Source organism: Varanus komodoensis, unplaced genomic scaffold (assembly GCF_004798865.1).
Source record: "Varanus komodoensis strain SLA01 unplaced genomic scaffold, ASM479886v1 scaffold32, whole genome shotgun sequence".
Taxonomy (NCBI): domain Eukaryota; kingdom Metazoa; phylum Chordata; class Lepidosauria; order Squamata; family Varanidae; genus Varanus; species Varanus komodoensis.
Window position 1 is genome coordinate 16719798 of NW_025335798.1, and position 20290 is coordinate 16740087.

The window sequence follows — 20290 nt, forward strand, 5'->3', positions numbered from 1 at the left end:
AGATGTACAGGTGTGTCTGCTGCCAAAAAGCTGCTCCTACCAAGTATTGATGGGAGAGGAGGGTAAGTATTTATACAATTGACAGTTTGTTCTTATTCAGTTACTATTTTTTACCATAGTAAAAGTTTTTTGCACTTTCCAGTGTTGCATATGTTGTGTAAATCAAGTGGTAACAATGCCAATTAAATCAATCTCAATTGCAGGCTGAAAAAGAATAGCTGTCAACAGTCTCCATCCGAAACAAAAAACCACACACACAACCCTAAAGGGGGGGAAGGAATTCTTCCATGTACAGACTAACTCTTAGCTGTCTAGATATTTCATTCATTAGTGTCTACATGGCATTTCCCAAGAAACTTGTCATACTACAAAAAGTCTACCGCTCAAACTGTTGGATCCATCCTATGGTAGATATCCAGTGGTACCTTGGCTCACGAACTTAATTCGTTCCAGGACTCTGGCCGTGACCCAAGTCAAATTTCCCCAGAAGGTTCAATCTAAATAAGGTTAATCCATTCTGTAATTTTTTTATCACAAAAATTTGAAACAAAGTAACAAAGTACAGTACAGTAGAGAACACTAACCTAGGTGCTGGGGAGGTTATTGTTTGTAGGGAGAGTCCAAACCATAATTGTGCGATAGTGATCATGCTGGGGGAGATGAGCGTGATCGTAGGACGCTCGTGTGGGGGTGGGGGACAGGCATGATTGTGGTCGTCACCCAATGCGGAGTTTGCAAACTGAGGCAATTTTTTTTGAAATTTCTGTTCGCGACCCGATTTGGTCGAGAACTGAGGCGTTTGTGATCCGAGATACCACTGTAGGTCCTCTGCTTCCATTAGGCTGACAACTAATGGAACACAATGAGCAAAGCTTGGACTGAGCTCTTGAAGACTGTGGATTTGTTTCTACACTATTTCTGGGGATGAAAAGTACACATATTTTGCTACATTTTCCACCATCCCTTTTTAAAAAGTCAACAAAACCCACCTTCCTATTAATGAATAAATGTGCAGTTCCACATTTCTGACATATCAAAGCTAGCAATGAAACTAAGGCTACAGGAAAAGGAAAACACACTCTAAACAAAGAGCTTCACTTTTAACCTGGGTCACATTCCCTGTCTGGCAAGACAGGCCATGTAAGCAGGGAGAAAACAAGGAAGACCACAAGTACATACTTGCTTGTCCAGTTTGTGGTGTGATGCCTACCACCTCTCCAGGACCCTCCAATATTTGTTGTTCTTAGTCACGAAGTCGTATCTGACCCATCGCGACCCCATGGACAACATTCCTCCAGGCCCTCCTGTCCTCCACCATCCCCCGGAGTCCACCCAAGCTCACGCCAACTGCTTCAGTGACTCCATCTAGCCACCTCATCCTCTGCCATCCCGTTCTTCTCTTGCCGTCAATTGTTCCCAGCATTAGGCTCTTCTCCAGGGAGTCCTTCCTTCTCATTAGGTGGCCAAAGCATTTGAGTTTCATCTTCAGTATCTGACCTTCTAAAGAGCAGTCAGGGTTGATCTCCTCTAGGACTGACCGGTTTGATCGCCTTGTGGTCCAAGGGACTCGCAGGAGTCTCCTTCAGCACCACAATTCAAAGGCCTCAATCCTTCGGTGCTCAGCCTTCCTTATGGTCCAGTTTTCACAGCCATACATTGCAACTGGAAAAACCATAGCCTTGACTATACACACTTTTGTTGGCAGGGTGATATCTCTGCTTTTTAGTATGCTGTCCCCAGGAGCAAGCATCTTTTAATTTCTTGGCTGCAGTCCCCATCTGCGGTGATCTTGGAGCCCAGGAAATTAAGAAATAACTAATTGTACCAAAAATCTGTCCAGATAGTGCTACTGCCAACTCTTCCTATTTGTCTTATTTCCTTGGTTGGAGCAGAAGTGCCTTAACCTTTATATAGGAAGCAGGGTCAAGAATAAGGTACAATAGGGGAGGCCTCTAGGGAAGGAATCTTTAAATTCCTTCAAGAATCCACTCCATGTTCAAAATAGGGATAATTATTCATAGACACAAAGACAGAGTACAAAGTGCATTAACATACAGAGCATACATTCAGGAATAAAAGAGGGGGAAAAACTCAATAAAACCATAGTTACACTAATTCCCACTCTGGGTTCATTTAGAGCAGTGGTCCCCAAACTTTTTTAGGCTGCTGCCCCACTTCCTCTTGGCCAACAACTCTGGCACCCCCAATGCCTCTTTCTTTGTATTAGGTTTATTGCTCTACTATAAATTTAAAACAAACAATCACCACCACCCCCGGGGTTTTTCCACTGCCCCTGGTGGACAGTATCACCCAATCACTGATTTAGAGGCTAACACAATTGCATGTGTGCATGAGACAAAGACAGGGCTAAACTGAATCCACCATGCACTATCCCTGCTTTCTCCCTGAAAAATCCCGACCATCAGTTCCAACTGCCAGTGAGGTGAAGCTTTCCCCTCATGATATGATCTCAAGGGAGGGACTTCCCTCCTTATGAATGGCTCTTCAGGACCAGCTGCCAAAGCTGCAATCTCATTTTGTTACACATGGTAATTGTGATAACAAAGTAAAGGGCTAAACTGCAGTTGATCAGTTCATCTATTTCAACATTACATTAGTTTTTAGGGGGTTAAATAATGGAGCATAGGCACTACTATAAATTAGTACTGAAGAAGGCCTAAGATTAGACAGGAATTAAAGTTTTGACTTTCAATGCAGCAGAAAAGAATCCTGTGTCTACATCAAAGAGTTTAGCAATGTAAAAGGACAAGAAATTCTAGCTACCAAAGAACACGTCCCACTCTGCACCAGTTCTAATCTTGTGGCAATAGCCACAACTTGTATTTAGGAAAACACATCAAATGCATTCTGCATTCACAGAAGGATGAAAACTCGGACAGGGAGACAAATGTTGCTGTAACGTTAATGATTCAGCATACATTCATCATCACAGCTAGGTGAGCAACTTTTTAAATATTCTGGTTGTGAAATTCTGCAGTCATGCAAAATTCATGAGTGTACCAATGGCAGAATATCTTAATGGCTGAGGAGCATCTCTCTTCTGAGTGTGCAAATTTCTCTCTGCACTGCAGGTAGAATATGTTATAGTACAGTATATTATACAACAAACAAAAACCTGCTCATCCAAAAGTAATGCAAATGAAAGGAAACTAACTCCTCACATGTATTTTATACTGCTGTATACTTTTTTGCCAAGGCACTATACAATAAATCAACAGCAGCAAACAAGTTTAAAAAATGAAGTGTTATTCAATTGACACCAACTGCTTGGGACTTCATAAAAATCTCTGAGACAGCACAGAGCTCTTTGTCACTTGAGGCTCAGGTGGCATTGGTGATACAGAAGGCCTTCTACTAGCTTCTGCTGAAGGCCTCACTGTACCCATACCTGGACAGGGATAACCAGGCTTCAGGAATCTACATGCTGGTGAACTCTAGATTAGATTACTGCAATGCACTCTACATGGGGCTGCCCTTGAAGAGGTTCAGAAGCTGTACCTGGTGCAGAATGTGGCATCCCCCATCTTTGGGGCAACCTCTGTGCTCCAGACAAATTTTAGCACTAGGTTAAGACAGGCCTCTATGCAGAGGCCTTTAAAGAACTTGGTCATCCAGGGGCCCAAGCGGATTATCCTGGGACTTTTTCTTTCTTAAACTATTTTGAATTAATTTAAAAAATTCTTTTCAACATTGTTTTTTGTTATCTGCATCATATGTTATTGATTTGTTTTATACATGAGTTTTGTAGTATCTATGGATCTGTAATACAGTATTTATACTTAGACATCCTCACTTCAAATGTAGACATAGCTAGAGTAGCTGGACAGATGGCAGTCCTCTGTTTGAAGAGCTTCCAAATGATAGCTGTCTATTTGTAGGCATGCTGTCTTTCACCCTTCCCCAACTGAATGTCTTCTAGATGTTTTGGATTGACTAGGTCCCTGCCTATTGGCCATGCTCGCTGGAGCTAATGGGATGGGAGGTGAATTTCAACATATCTAAAGGGTTCTAGATTGGAGGAGGCAGCTGTGTTTGAAAGCCTGTGCTGACCAAGTCCAGAAAGAGTAGAACAGAAGGCAGAGCTAGAACACTGAATTTACTCAGCCACTAGCACCATAGATGGGACATGAACACAGGTCACAGTCTGCCTCATTTTGGTAAGTTATACTTATTTCTATTGCGATTAGAGTAATTTATATCTATAGCTGTATATTAACATAATGCAATTTTTATACAACTCTGCATCCTCTTTTGTGGTGAAGCATTTTCTTTTTTGGCTACATGCAAACCCCTACCCTAGTCTTGGCTAAATGCTTTCATGTTTGTCCATCAAAATTCCTGCAACACTGTCACATCGCTGGCACCCGACAGTAGATTCTGAACCTTTTTGTTTTCTTGCTAAATCAAACCACCAATCTTCTGTGCAGTACTGCATATATGACAAAGACATTATCCTGTTCCCAGGATCCCAAAATGTCTCTGACTAGAACCCAGGAGGGTTGAATTCAGACTCAATTTTTCCTAGAACAGAGCACTTTGTTGAGCGCTTTTGATACTCTCCTATGCATTCTGTTCACAGTTTCATCCTCTGTAGAAGGAGTTACACTCTAAGCAGGAAATTGGACAAGATAAACTCAGGCTGTTCCAGTCACTTTATTCTACCCTGTGCTAAATGGAGGAAAATGTGGAGCTCCAAATATGAAATGCTGAGATCAATGGAATTATTAGTATAATACAATTTACTAGTATTTTGTAGTAAGTTGTCAAAGCACTTTGACTCTTTAGCTTGCTGATTATATTCCAAGTCAAAAACCTCATATGCACTTTTAAAGCACAACCACTCATTAACACACCTGGTTACACTCTTTGCATTCTAAAGGGTAAGTCCTGAAACTATGTCTGCTATGCTGGGCATCCTTTCCTTCTTGCAAATCAGAATACAAAATATTCAGAAGTGTAGCTAAATTAAACTACATCCCACCAGCGCCTTCTTTCTGCCTATACTCTGTCAAAAGGAAATGCATGTCTACAAATAAATTCCCCACATCTCCGAAAGTCACTGCTGCATGCACACTTTATTTACATCAGTTACCTAACACAACATACACAAATCGACACATAACCACAGCCTCTTGAAAACAGGGGAACCCACAGTCTGCATGGCTTAATACATACATTTGAACTGGGCATTAGAAATTTTACAATGCAGTGTAATTTCCTATACTAGTCTAGAAAAATGCTTACAATGCACAAGAAAGCAGAGAATGCAGCTGCCTGGATAATCATATATAAACACACATGAAAGACATGTGAAAGTGATAGGATTGTAGAAATGAAAGGCAGGAGACTTAAATGGATTGTGGTGGAGAGCTCCCAATTGCAGGGACAAGAAGAAAATTATGGACAGCTTCACTTCAAGAAGCCCTGAAAAGACAACTACCAATCTTCACTGGTCTGAATTCCTGAAGACCCGGTCTAAGCAGAATAACGTTTGAGTACTGAGAGCTTTCCATGAACATGACTTTGTTATTGCTTTAAATTAATGCATAGTAGGCTGCACTATAAGGTACTATAACAATAAATTATGACAATCAAATCCATAAGTCTATTTTAACTCATGTCACAGTGGCTCCCCTTGAGTAAATAAAATTGATAAAAATTACAAAGGGGGATGGGAGATCTCCACGAATGAGCAAAGTGTGGAGTCAGACAGAAGCAGCTGTTCACTCATGTATTTATTTATTGCATTTATATACCACCCCAATAGCCCAGAGGGCTCTCTGGGTGGTTTACAGACATTAAAACCCCAAGTACAATATCCAGATAAAACACAAAACTCTAAAAAATCTCCCTTAAAAATACAAACAGCAATACCTCTATACAAATTACCTCACAGTATAGCAGCAGCAATACAATATTAAAATATAAATACCTAAAACTTTCCAACTATTAATTTTTAAAATATCTGGTGAATAAAAAGCTTTTTGACTGGCACTGAAAAAATAAGAAGGATGGCATGAAGCATACCTGTCAGGGGTGGGTAAATTTCCAGAGAGGGGGTGCCACCCCTGAAAAGGACCTTCTCCTGTTTACCACGCTCCCTTACTTCTTCAGCAGGAGGCTCCCTGAGAAGAACCTCTGTAGGTTCCTCAGGGAGGAACCTCTGAGAAGAACCTCCCTGAGAAGAACCTCTGATCTTAATGAACAGGTAGGAACATACAGGAGCAAGAGATCCTTAAGCTATAAGCCGTTACTAGTACTCCAATCTGTCTTTTCCTGTGCCTGCCTCGATAAACAGTCAACTAGTGTCTGGAAGAAATCCACAGTCCTGAAAATGCATCAGGAGTTTCAGCCATTGGCCGTTTCTGGCTCTGTGCTTGGCTTGCGGCTTTTATCTTACAGCATCCATCCACGCACTGTTATGGTCACTACAGTAGTCAAATGGTATCTTCTCTTTCTCAAACCCCTGTGGCAGCCCAAGGTCAGAAATACCCGTATAAATCATTCAGTAGGAAATGGCCGAGGTGAGCATTAGATTAGGATCAGATTTGGTTAGAATTAGGATATCATTCAAAACTATGTTTTCTATCTATGTGAACAGAACACTAACGAATTGAGACCAAAAGCAAAGCCATGACTTCCATTCCCATGTGGTGCTGGACTCCGTCTCCCTTTCTGAGGGTTCCCTATCCATACAAGTAGGTCTCTGTTCCCATCAGTCCACAGTGGCAGCATTTAATCCTACCTGCATGCAACCGAACGTTAGCACAATGGGAACCTAGAAGGAAGCAATATGAAATGAACAAAAACACTTCTTTTCTGAATGGCCGTATCAGCAGAGTTCAGAGAAGGGAACTTGCCCAAGCCATCCCATTCCAGAAATGAGTATTTCTGCTTTCTAGGGTTACTTCAAGTGCTACTTCTTTTGCATCTGCAGTATGCACCACCAGCTGAACAGAAGGTACTCTGGCTGTATGGAATACTGTTAAGAATGCAGAAATACAGTCATGCATGCAAGTAGTTGTCAGCTTCTCTTTGGGAACTGAGCCTCAGGCTCTGTTATCAGCAGTGCTTATTCATCCCCGGTTAGTTCTGTAAATAATGTTAACTACTCTGCGGTTCACATCAGCACACGGCCTTGTTTTGTTCCAAATGCCATGCTAGTGTACATTTGTTTCTATTCTAACTGAAGAGCTTGATGTAGTTTCTATAATTTAGTTTCTGTTAAACATCCACTACAGGATATCTCCCTGTCTAATTATCATCCCGCTGGCTTTTCAGCAAATGGAATGTAGTGACAGCACTATGTCTAACTGGGTATATAATAAAGCCCCTGGTAATTACTACTCTCAATTCAGTCTGCTCTGAGAGGATCAGAGGTGTGGCAACAGAATTAGGGATTAAGAAAAAATTAGTGATGCATGGAAATACAATCTGCACAAATGTTTTCACTTAAACTTGCCAATACACAGCTATCATGTTGCCTTCCTCTGCTCATATACTATAGTTAGCAAGATGTCTTTTGTGTGGAATTGAAACCAATTGTAGCAGCTCCCTGCAAAGTTAATTAGAATAATCACTGAACTGTGATGACACTATGCTGAATAAAACAAGATTGTCAGCATCAGTCAAATTACTAGCTGGTAGGCTTTGTTAGCTTGCTGTTACCTTGAAGCCTGTCAAAACTACCAGAAGAACAGATTTTGTTTTCTTTTTGAAACAGAAGTACTTTTATTATTATAGCAAAACCAGACAGTTCAGATTACAGAGCAGGAGCTAAAATGCTATCACTCAAAATCCCCCCATAACAATTAAGCACGTGCATTAAGCATCCCACTGCAATCAATAGTGTTTAAACTTGGGGTAGAATTTGTCCATTCATTGACATTTGCTGCAAAATATTTATTGTTCAAGGAAAATATATTTTTGTATATTGTTGTATTTATCTTAGCTGGGGATCTAAATTTTGGCAACCTGTGGATGAAATGTACTGGGACTATAAATGTTTCTATGATACTTGAAAAAGAATCAGTGAGGGGTATGAGTTTAGACCTTCAGCTTATTTTAGGAGAAAAACTCTCAAATATGTTTGCGAATCCTATGTTTGCAAGTTCAGTAACGGTGCTTTTTGCTAGACTGCATTGTGGTAAGATGAAGGGTTTTTGTCCACTCACTATAAATAGAAATAGGAATTTGTGTAAATCTTTTTTTTTCTTATTTGGCCATCAGATGACAAGTCCATAACACCTACACGTGGCGGTAGTATAGTGCAGCTAATAAGTCCACACATCTTATTAACTTTGTATCATAACCCTAAATTATATATATAAACTTTCTATGTACAAAGTTTCAAAGAAGCTGACATCCTGAAAATGCAATTATTTCAGATGGATACTCAGTTTAGGTTAGTTTCAATATGTGGATGAGTTGGCAGTGTAGAAAACATTTGCCAAGTATAGCATTATATTTTGGGACAAATTTAGCCTCTACAGGCTCCATGTGAGCCAGAATGGAATAAACCCACTGATATTTAACAAAAAAATATTGGCAGGGCAGTTTTTAAAGTGAATGGAATATTGATCCTGTGAGGTACAGACAGGAGAACCTGGGGTTGCTTGTGAGTTAGACAAACCCAGTGAACTGATGCCTTGTTCTCGGATTAACTTGGGATTGTTTAACCCATGAGCAGCCCAATTTACCTTGTTCAGCTGTCACAGAAACAACTTTCTGTGTTGAAAGCTTGTTGAAGGGCACTGTAAACAGCTCCAATACAGCTTACATTCCCTTAATTCATGACTGAATTAACCCAAAATTTGCACCAGAAGCCACCGTTATATCTGAGTTGGCCCAAAGTTTGATAACAACCCATTATTCCCACTGAAGTTTCTGGGAATAAAATTAAACTTTTTGATGCTTTTTTACAGGAACATTTAGCTTATCAACCTGAGACCATTTTTATCATGAAGTTAGGGTGACGTTTCCACCAGTACCTGTCATTTCAAGTACTCCATGTCTATTTTAGGAGCAATACATTTGTAAATTATGACTGATTATATATTTTAATATGAGACAAAGTGTGAAAATGCACAAACACTAATGCCAAGTTAAAATCCTAATGTACTAAAGAGAACTATAGAAAAAGCACCATTGCCTTAATTGTAGAAGAAAGCAATATATTATGTTTACATACATGCTATTATAAATTCAACTTTTATTATTATGTCCTTTGATATACAAACCTGCATTTAGCTGCAAGCAATGAACAGATGGTCACTGTGCTCATATGTACTAAAATACCTCACTGCCATAGTATCTTGCATACATCTTAGTGTTTATCAAGACATTTCAAATTCATTTAATTCATGATACTGATGTAAATTAATTTTCCAATTCCAGTATAACTACAAAATTATTTGACAATATTAAATTAATTCTTCTGTACTCTTTTTCAGACGATTATTCAATGTTTAGTTTGACAGCACCATGTCAGTGAATGGGAGAACAAAGAATGTACATGCCATTCTTGGCAAAGGGACACTATTCATGCCTTTAATTTTCACATTGATATTTTTAATTCATATCATTGTATTGGCCATTTTGTATGTTAGGAGGTATTTAAATCTTTCCCAAATCTGGGCACCTGACACCTGCTGGATACAATCAGAGAAGACGCCCCATTGATACCAATAGGAGGTTTCCTTTAATTGCAAATAGCAGATGTGTGAACTGCCCAGAGGGTTTCAGCTATATGGCAGTGTAGAAGTGCAATAAATAAATTCCTGATTTGCAACAGAGCCATGGTGATGAGAGAATAAAAAGGGGGCTTTCTGAGTCCAGGTCACATGAATCTGCACTCACTCTCTTGCTGTTTGTCCCAAATTGCTACAGAACGTCGAAAAATATAAGCATTATCCTTATCTGACCTGAAGGGTATATGGCCCCAGTTATAGTAAAGCCTTTGTCTGCTACTATTTATCTTCCCAAATTTACACAGCCACACTAAAGTCCCTGCCCCGATATTCTAAAATGAAGAGGAAATTCATGCATTGCACTGAGAGGTGGTACTACATCTGACACTGGAGATAATGTATGGCCACCATTGCTAGTGGTCATTGCTAACCTTAGCAACCTCCATCAAGTACCCAGTTCTAAGTGATGGATCTACCATTTGTCCCCTGAGCACAGGGAGGTCACAGGCATCTCAAAAGTCAGTTCCCAGAGCAAAAATAATCATCAATTAAACACCAAGATGTATTAGCTAGGATGAAACATTGGGATTATGACCCATTGCACAACCTCTGACATATTCTTGTTGGCCCTTGCTTTCTGTGAGCAATGTCTGTTCCATGCTTCTGATTTATCACAGTTATTTAATCAGCATAGGACATACACATACTTCTCTGCCCTGCGTGTCACCAAAGCATACATACGCGGATCAGAAGGGCATTAATGCAGCTATACACCACAGGAAAGGGTCTCCTGCAGCAGGGCTTAACACATGGGCCTGATGGGCACTTGCCCCTGGGTCCCATGCTAATCTGTGTATGTTAACCCTTGGAAAATCGGAAAACTTCCAAAATTAACAGTAGTTGTAGTTGTCATACGGGCCCCAGTACACTGCATTGCCCGGGCCCATAATGCTGTTAAGACGGTCCTGCCCTGCAGTGGGTAAAAATACACAGAAGACAGCAGTCTTTATCCTCAGTCAGTAAGCAATAGAACTACCATGGTGTGACAAGACACCCAAAGAAGGTTGTAACTGAAGGGAGGTGAGAAACAATGCCTGTTTTTTATACATTTGCAGTTATTCAAAGAATTTCTTTTACATTTATAATAATCACAGTACAATTTTCAGGTGGAATTTTGAAAGCACAAAAACCAAAACCAGTTTGAGAGGTTTCCATAATGAAAATGACCAGGGAAAATAACTGTACATTGACCTGGAGCCTAACACAATAGATCACATTCAGCTAAATGTGTCTGAAAGGGAAGAATCAGATCAAAGAACCACTGCTGATTGGATAGCAACAGCTTTACATGTGTTTTGCTTTCCTTTGTTTGCTTCCAAGGTCATTCACTGTGGTACATAAAGCAGCAGTCTATCCAAGCAGTGAGACATTCAAACTAAAGAAAAAGCATCATTAAAAATCTGCAAAGAAAAAAAATGACTCAGCAAAGATTTTTACCCATCTTTCCTCAAAGGAATTTTATTATATATTGTGGTTTTAAATTTGTCTGGTGCTAGGAAAGGCAGAGTACTAAGAACCTCAGTACAGGCTATTAGAAGTTGCAGCAGGGAAGAAAGATCCACAGAGAAAAATGCCTCTGGGGAGAAAAATGGATCTGTGTGAAATTCAATAAGAGTTAAATATAGCCAGAAGTACTCACATGTATTCTCTGTGTGCTGAATGTACAGCTGCTGCATTGCTGTAGCGCCAGAGAACTATCACTGATGACAGCACATCCAAAGTGGCATCAAACTGTAAAAAATACATACACATTTGATTTGCAGCTATATTTAAATCAATGTATTGCTAATTATGCTAGGTACGCGTGGATTCACTTGGTATAAATCAATTGAATAAAAGCATGGCCCAGCATTGCTTAAAATGAATTCTGCAAACAAATAAAATCCCAGTGTGGACCATATTCTGTCAGTGAAGAAAACATTTTTTTTTACTCTTCCTTTCCCCCACACAACCCTCTTTCTGCTGTAATGCTTATGTACATATATACATTCATTCATTCAATTTCTATACAACCAAATAGCCAGTTTTCTGAGAAGTTCACAAAGATTAAAAATCACTAAAAATGCATTAAAATGGTATAGAAACCGATTTACATACAGTTATTTAAACAGACAACACACAAGTGCATATATCTAAACAACTTTTTAATAATTGGTAAGAATAATCCAGGACCTGAATTTAAAATTCCTCATGTGCTGCCTAATGCCTGAGAGAAGAGACAACCCTTAACCAGGCTCCAAAAAGATAACTGTGTTGCTGCCATGTGGGCTTTGTTGGGGAAATGTTCCGCAATTGAGGAGCCAACACTGAGAAGGCTCTCTCCCTTGTTGCCACATCCTCAGCCTTCCTCACAGGGAGCACTTGGAGGAATGCATTAGATGTAGTATACAGGAAGGTTTGTGATGGGGGAGGCACACGGCCAGGTAATGCAGTCCCAAGCCACACAAAGCTTTAAATGTCCAAGCCAGAACCATCCATCATGCTCAGAAAGGTACAGTTAGCCAATGCGAGTGGGCCAGAATCAGTCCCGACCTTCTTGATGCTGTTCCCAATCTGGCCACCAAACCTTTGCCCAAGCTGCAAATGGAGTGGCCATCTTCACAGACAGCCCCGCATAAAGCACTTTACAGTAGCCTAACTCAGATGATACCAGAGCATAGATAGCAAAGCCAAGTTACCCCTGTTCTGATAAGAGTGTAGCTGGGCCACCAACTGAAGCGGGTTGAAAGCACTCCATGCCACCAAAGTCACCTGACCCTCAAATGACAAAATGGCTGCAGGGAACCCCCAGTGGGGTCAGGGAACAATCCCACCCAGAACAGGTCGAGTACACTCAATCTGACCAGAAGACCCATCTGCTAACTGCATATCCCCCAGCCAGGACTGCGTTTCTGTTTATAAGCCCCCATCAATTTCATTGCCACAGTCAGGCAATACTCCAGCACATCCACAGCCCCATCTGGTGAAGGTGAAAAGGATAAAGAGAGTTGCATGCCATCGTCGTACTAATAACAATGCTCTCCAAAATTCAGGATGACCCAACTCAATAGTTTTATGTAGATGTTGACTAGCATGAAGAACAAAACCAAACCTATGCAGAATCCTACACAAGACTATCCATGAGGTCACACAATATTCTCCAAGCACCACCTTCTGGAGCCAACCTGCCAAGCAGGTGCAAAACCACTGAGACGCAGTATGTCTGATTTCCAGCTCAGACATTTACCATGGTCACACTATGGAGGATTCTCATATTTATTTTCAGAATCTGGTATTCAGAGGTATTATAATTCCACACATGGAATCTAAGTTAGTTCTCCTGGCTAAATCCTTTTTAAAGCTATCAGCATTAAACCACTGCATTGTCTGTTGTTTTGGACAATGCAACAGGCACTGGACAACATTGGAGAAGATGTTATATATTCATGTTTTAATACTTAAATCACTTTAATACTTAAGCCATTTCAATACTTAAACCATTTGATATTAAATAAAACAGTTACTCTTCTAGCGCAAGAAATCGCTAGTATAACTTCACTTGTCATTCCTCCCTTCAATTAAAAGTTTTCAATTCTTCATAATATTTGTGGAGAATAAATATGGTGATCTGATCAGAGAGTACACAATATACATTTAGGTTATGAGATTACTTACTGCAAATCCAAATGATGATGCACTGTACCTCATTACAGAGACAGCTGAAAGAAAAGAGAAACTTTTTTTGATCTTTTTTTTTTATTGAAGTAGAGAAAACATGAAGCTTGAAGAAAATAAAAACACATCCATATCCCAGCATTAATAGTAATGGGTGCTACACAGATAATCTGTAAACCAGAGGAAGAACTAATCTACATAATAAGTATTTTTTAGGAAATAAGTCTTAAACAGAAGACAAGTATTCATGGAAGTTAGTGTAACAATGCCCTAAGTTTTCCTTTTCTTGAAACTTCGATGCTCAATTTCTTCCCAAGTGTTCACTTCCTTCTCTCTCTGGTGCAGCAACCTACATAGTACAAAGCAGCTTACAAGTATTTTTTATCCACCCAAAGCACTTTACAGAATTAACAGAACTAGTACATCAGAATTTTAAAAATAGTAAATACCTGAAGGATTTAAACACTGAAGTATTCTTTTATTGAGTTGGCACCCTGGTTGAGGCTATATGGTAATATGTCCCCCCAGGATAAATATTTATATTCAAGCTGCTCTTGATCTGGGCTCAGAATATGGAATAAGACTGAAGGAACTATCCTGTCATTTGCACCCTGGAACAGTTCCATAGAAAACATAGGATTGCTCTCTCACTGTCTTATTACAGTTTTAAATTGATGTAATTGAATTGTCACAGCTTTAAAATTGATGCAGATGCAAGGGTCAAATGTAGCTGCACTGTGCTAATAGTTAATTTGCTGCACAATACGGACAGCATTACCTTTTAAAATTTCATGTATTTTTAACCCATTCCATAAAAAATCCTCTGGGCAGAACACATGATAAAAGAATAAACATTATACAAAAGAAACAAAAATAAGCAGTACAGAAAATATTACATAGAATATATAAAGGCTGACTCAGTCCTTATAGGCAACACTAAACTGTAAAATCTAAAATACATAGTATTTTAATTACAGATTAGACCAATCCACGGAAGATAAGGCTATCAATAGCTAGTCATGATGGCTATATATGTGAATTTCAGTATCAGAGGCTGCATAATTCCCAGTGCAGTGGCTAAGGAATTGTTGAAGGCAGTTTTATCACTGCTGTTTTCTATGGGGCTAACACAAGTCCTAATTAGAGCACTCTTTGGCAAATTGAAAGAACTGGTGGTTAATGAAATCTTCATCATACTTGCATAAAAGTCACTGTGTCATCAAAACAAGACAGGGTACGCACTTTTGAACCACTGCAACAATACACGGCACCATAATGACACAACACTGTAGTCTTCTCTATTGCTCAAATAAAAGCTACCACTGAGAAACTTAATTTCTTGCAAACACCAAAGTGAGCAAGGAGGGGAAAGTGGCAGGAACAGGAACTGGAAACATTTACTAGGCACCACAGAATGAATTGCAGAATACAGTGAGCAGAACTAAGCAGTTAGTTCATAATAAGAAATTAGAACACTTCCATCTAGCTGCTGGGAATGAAAGAGGCTATAATTCTTGGTGTGTATTCCAAGGTCAGGCAGATGCATACTCGTCAGAGGAGGAAGGGCCCTGGGAACCAGAATTCTCAGACACTGACATGGAAGAAGCAGAGGGGCTTCTCTCAAGGGCACCCTCCCCAGGTGTTCAGGCCGACATTGAGAATGGTCAGGATTTGCAACTGCAGGGAGGGGGCATGGGAGAACTCCTGCAACCAGCTAGCCTGGTATGACTCTTGACCCCATGGCACAATGCCAGGAGAGGTGGGTATCCAACTACAAGGGCGATGGACAGGTAAGAAGTTTGCCTGCCTTCAAAAGGAACATCCCAGAGGGATGAGGCCCACGGCAACTCAAAAAGAGAATGTTGGGAAGCCGTTGTTAGATTGGGTTCAACAAACCACACTGTGCATGCTCAGAGACTCATTCTTTCTTGCTTGTGCATACTGAAAGTGCACTGGGGAATAATGAGCTTTTGTCTCTGTCATTTTGGAAGTACAAAGGAGGAAACCTGGGACACAACACTGGCTACCTCAGATACCTTTGTGCACTGAACAGGAAGGACTACCTGTCAATGCACTGGGCTGAACATGCAAGCATAGTTCAAACATGGTCTGATCTGTATTATCTTTTTTATTGTTTCATCTTGTTATTATTGGATATCTATTATTCTGTAAACCACCCAGAAACATTTTGTATTGGACAGGTTAGAAATACCCTAATAAATAAACAAACACACACACACAGTTTTGGAAATCCTGCCTTATCAGGGCTCTTGATTGCAGCAGATGTGTAAGCATGAGAGGCCAAACATACTTACATGCCTCTCTACAGACCTTCTTGCTGGGTGCATGAGGGTGTCTGAGCCAGACATGCAGTGGTGCGTGTAGTCGGATATCCCCAATCCTCATTTTAGCCTTGCAAGTGATGCTGGCAAAAACCCACACAGGCCATTCCATTCTTGTTAAAGTTCTTTTTTTAATATATAAAATTATACAATACAACTTAAAGAAAAACATGCAATTGAAATTGTACTAAAGCATAACAAAAGCAGTACATCCCATCATCAGATACAATGGATGTACATGCTGAATTATTTACATACATCGGATACGATTGGATACATGCTTAATCAAGGGGCTCTGTCCCACTTCCAAAATTGCAAAGAGTCTTCTAAAGCTTCAAATCCTTTCCCTTTCATTAATAAATCCTCAGTAAATGGGCCCCAGATATCATCAAAATTATTATTTTCACATTAATATCACAAGTTATTGTTATATCTATATTCCAAAATTCTCTGTACCAATAATTCACGGATAATTTTTTACTTTCCAATTCTTTGCTATAATTAATCTTGCAGCTGTTAATAAGTTGGTTATTAATTCTTTAATATTCCATCTCCATGGTTCTCTATCAAATATTGACTATAATGTGATTCCAGGATTTACTTACAATGTTTAAACTCAATATTTTACTTTCTTTTAAAAAGCTCTTTCCAAAAATTCATAATATATTCACATTCCCACCACCACCACCTAGGGAAATATGTACCCACTCCCCAACCACATCTCCAACATAAATTTGTATATTTACTATCCATATAATTCAATTTTACCAGGCTTGAGTACCATTTCCATACTAGTTTATATTTTTCCTCCTTTATTCTTGAAGAAAAAGTTCTTGTCCAGCATCCTGACTGGTGGGACCTCTAAGATAGGGGTGGAGGTCATTTGCAGCCCTCTAGACCTTTTGGTCACAATCCCATGATCCTTCACTATTGACTATACTGGCTTGCACTGAGGAGGGTTATAAGCCAGAATGTGTGGAGGGTCAATTCTTGCTCTAAGCTTTCCATGACGCAGTTTCAGAAGTCAAGCCTTAAATTCACACATTCTTAGGAAGGTAAAATAATAGTGCAATTAACTTGACTCCTCTATGCTTGGTGAGGGTAGCCCACAATATTTTTCAATGGATTACCTCTTCTGCAGAGGGACATAAACTCAGCTATGGTGATGTTCTGGCCATATTTGACTTTCAGTGGAACCTCAAGGGGAATGTGAGTTGTAGAGGCCCTGTTTTTATCAAAGGACTCAGTGGGCTGAAGAAACAGTTTGATCATTTGTTAGGGATTTGTATTAAGAAAATGAGCACTTGAGTTTGCCGATTTAAAAAAGGAGTACATTAGAGATAGACTGGTGCTTGGAATTCTTTATGAAGGCTTTTTGGAAAGAGTGCAGCTAATATAGGACTTAGAATTTCATAAAGCCCTACAGATAAAAGGTTCAGGGTACAAAGAACACATGTGAATTGCTTATTGGAAATCACCTCCTGTGGACAAAATACTCGAAGCAGCAGCAGGCTTTTCGAAAAGAGCTAATTCATTGCTATTGTCTCTGCAAAAGCTGCCTAAAATATCCCATTTTTACTGCATAAAAATACCCCAGTAATGTTAAGTCTTCTATAGCAAGAAGGGCCACTGTTACAGAAGCATGTATAAGATATGGAAAAGTTCATAACTTTAAAGAGATTTAACCAGATTTAGCAGCACAGTAGAGGGAATACTTAAACATCTTGTGTCAGCTACAGATTGTTCTTAGTCTTAATATTTTCTAAAGAAGCCTCTCTGAAGAATAATGCATTTGCAGGATATACTCAGGAACTGATGCCATAGTCACTTCAAAAGAGACTTACAAAGAAACCCCAAACTTGAACAAAGCAAAAATTACATTGTCCTGCCCATGTAGGGATTAGTACTGTTCTGGATGCTTTACCACAACAACAAATGATAAAGAGCAGTTTGTATTTGCTGCATGTATGATATGAGGCCATCTCTCTCAGCACGTAAGTCCTGAAAACAGTGGGCAATATTAAACAAGTATTTGCAACATTGGTCTACTAAACAGAGAGGCCAGTGCCAGGGGTCAGCAAAGCTGGGCAGCTGCAAAGGCCCAAGGGCTCAGTGGGGCCAATCCCTGCCAATCTGCCCAATCCCCCAGTCCTGGAGAGCCACATCAACAGGAGAAAATGTAGCAAACCTTTAATAAACTAGAATGTTTCCTTGACTACATTTTTCGCACCTTTTGGGAAATTTGGAATTTTTCACCTGCCATTTGGAATCAAAAGTGTCCCAAAGCATGTTCAAATGGCAATTACAGAATTCTTAAAAGTAATTGTCTTCATAAAAACATCCAAATAGTTCATATTGATGAGAGGAGACAATTAATTCTTCCTGGCTGGGCTGTCCCTCTAAGCTTTCTATGAGAAACTTCTTATCTATGTTACAAGAAACATACAACAAATACATCTATATGCTAAATTGTGGGACCAGCCTACAAGTAAATTTATGTGTGTGACTGTATTCCCCTTAGAAAACTTCAATTTACATTTTTCCTTAACTGTATTTCACAGAGACAACCTGGTTTGATATTCATATCCCTCCACAAATCATGTGAAGGCTGGAATTGATCTAGTTCTTACAAATGAAAGGTGAACATAGATAAAGGAGTCAAGCCTTTCCCTGCACATCCTAAGTTAATCATCCTATAAGCAGTTATTACAAGCATTTTTCTCATAACCTGATTCAATCAACCATGAGGCTGGACAAAAACAGCAATAACAGAGCATGGGAAGACAAGACAGAAAACTGAGAGGGGATTTCAAATGACATACTGGAGGACCAAGTTAAAAGTGCAGAAGATATTATTACAAAGGACAAGGGGCATGTGCAGTCACACAATCTGAAATCACAAGGGGCATGGGAAATAATTGGCGCGTCCTTTTAGCCTGTGCTGTAAAAGTTAGACTCCACTCCACCAATTTATAGGTAAACAAGCCAACCAGCCTTTTCCAACCTGGTTCCCTAAAGAACTCCTAGCATTTGTGACCATTGGCCATGTTGGCTGGAGCCAATTGGACTTGACATCCAAACACTGGGAGGGTGACAGCTTGGGAGATGTTGGCCAAGCCGCATAAAAACAAGTACACTTGCCATAGTATTGTGTAGTATGGACCTCATCTTATCCCTGATTAATGTAAGGATAGCTCTCTAATATATATATTTCAAATTTTATTTATTACATTTATATTATACCTTTCCACTAGAAATGGTGGCTTGGTTGCATCCACTAGGAGTTTTCTTTCATTTTCTCTCGAACTGCCTCCTGTTTGGTTTCAATGTCTGGGGTACACCACGGAGCCACACAGGGTGCAGGCAGTACAGAGAAGATGTGCGGGAACAATCATATGAAACACCTGGATTCATTCTATGTCAGAGAGGGAACAGGGATTCAGCAGTACTGAATCAGCAGTACTGGTTGTATCAGCCAGAAATCCCACAAGAGCCCTCTGAAAACCACCTAGATCCATCAGCCTCTGGAGGCAGGCTATCTTAATACGTCCACTGCGTAGCAAGAAGTATACTGAATAGAGGCAGTGAGATATTGTTTCCTTGCAAAGTGTACTTGACTACCCTCACTTTTCAGAGGCCATGGGTAATTTGTTTCTACCAAGAAAGGTCCAAGTTGTTCAGTTCCCAAATAGTATGACTTAAGAGTATGTTCATCATAGGACTTTGCTTTGCAATGCTACAGGTCATGGGAAATGAAACTGTGTTTAAAAAAATAAAGCATCAGTTGCTCCCTTTAAAACAGTGCTAATTATGTCCCTGTGCCAATCAATATAAACTTCTCTTGAAATACTGTTATTATAGTTATGACAGATTTTATCATTAATAATTAACAGTTGTGATGCAAGCACAGCACTTTGAAGTTGGATTGATTTTTCTTTTCCCCTCCTTTTAATTCTATACTATTTACAAGCATTTTTAATATTCTGGCATACTGAATGAACTAACCAATACCATCCATGAGTATAATAAGGTTGAAGAGAAGAACAGGCTACAAGAGCAGAGCCACAGAGTTGGAAGGGGCCACTGAGTGCTCAGTGCAGGAATACAGGTGAAAACATCCCCTCAGATCGCTGTCCAGTCTCATTTTGAATGGATCCAGTGATGGAAAGCCCTCCCCTTCCACAGGAAGTTGTTCCCATTTTCTGACTTTCCTGATGGGTAGAAAATTTCCCCAAGAAAAATTTATTTAGTAAGAGATTGTCATTGTACTTTGTCCCAATGTACTTGCTGGCTTAACAATTACATACAAATATTTATAAGTGTCACAGCGATTAAGAGACTGCCACAATAAATATGCGCTGCAAAACATTAAATAGCCACACACAGCCACTATTTAATTGTTTTAAGAGTGATATATAATTTTGGAGGACCTTTTAGGCAGAAATAATTATTTCCAAATATATTCATACAAACCCTAGTTCTACTGTAACAGGCGATCTTACACTTCTCCCTAAACCCGAGGGA

At 39.6% G+C, this 20290-nt stretch overlaps 1 protein-coding gene across 1 annotated transcript in view; it reads right to left on the reverse strand.

Annotated features, from left to right (window-relative positions):
* The window catches only part of TMEM163 (transmembrane protein 163), an 82946-nt gene that overhangs the window by 22758 nt on the left and 39898 nt on the right, over positions 1–20290 (reverse strand). Inside the window, exons 3-4 of the mRNA XM_044438191.1 lie at positions 13425–13468; positions 11410–11501 (exon numbers count right to left, since the gene is read on the reverse strand). Of these exons, the coding sequence (XP_044294126.1) occupies positions 11410–11501; positions 13425–13468 (136 nt within the window). The remainder of the gene's footprint in view (positions 1–11409; positions 11502–13424; positions 13469–20290) is intronic.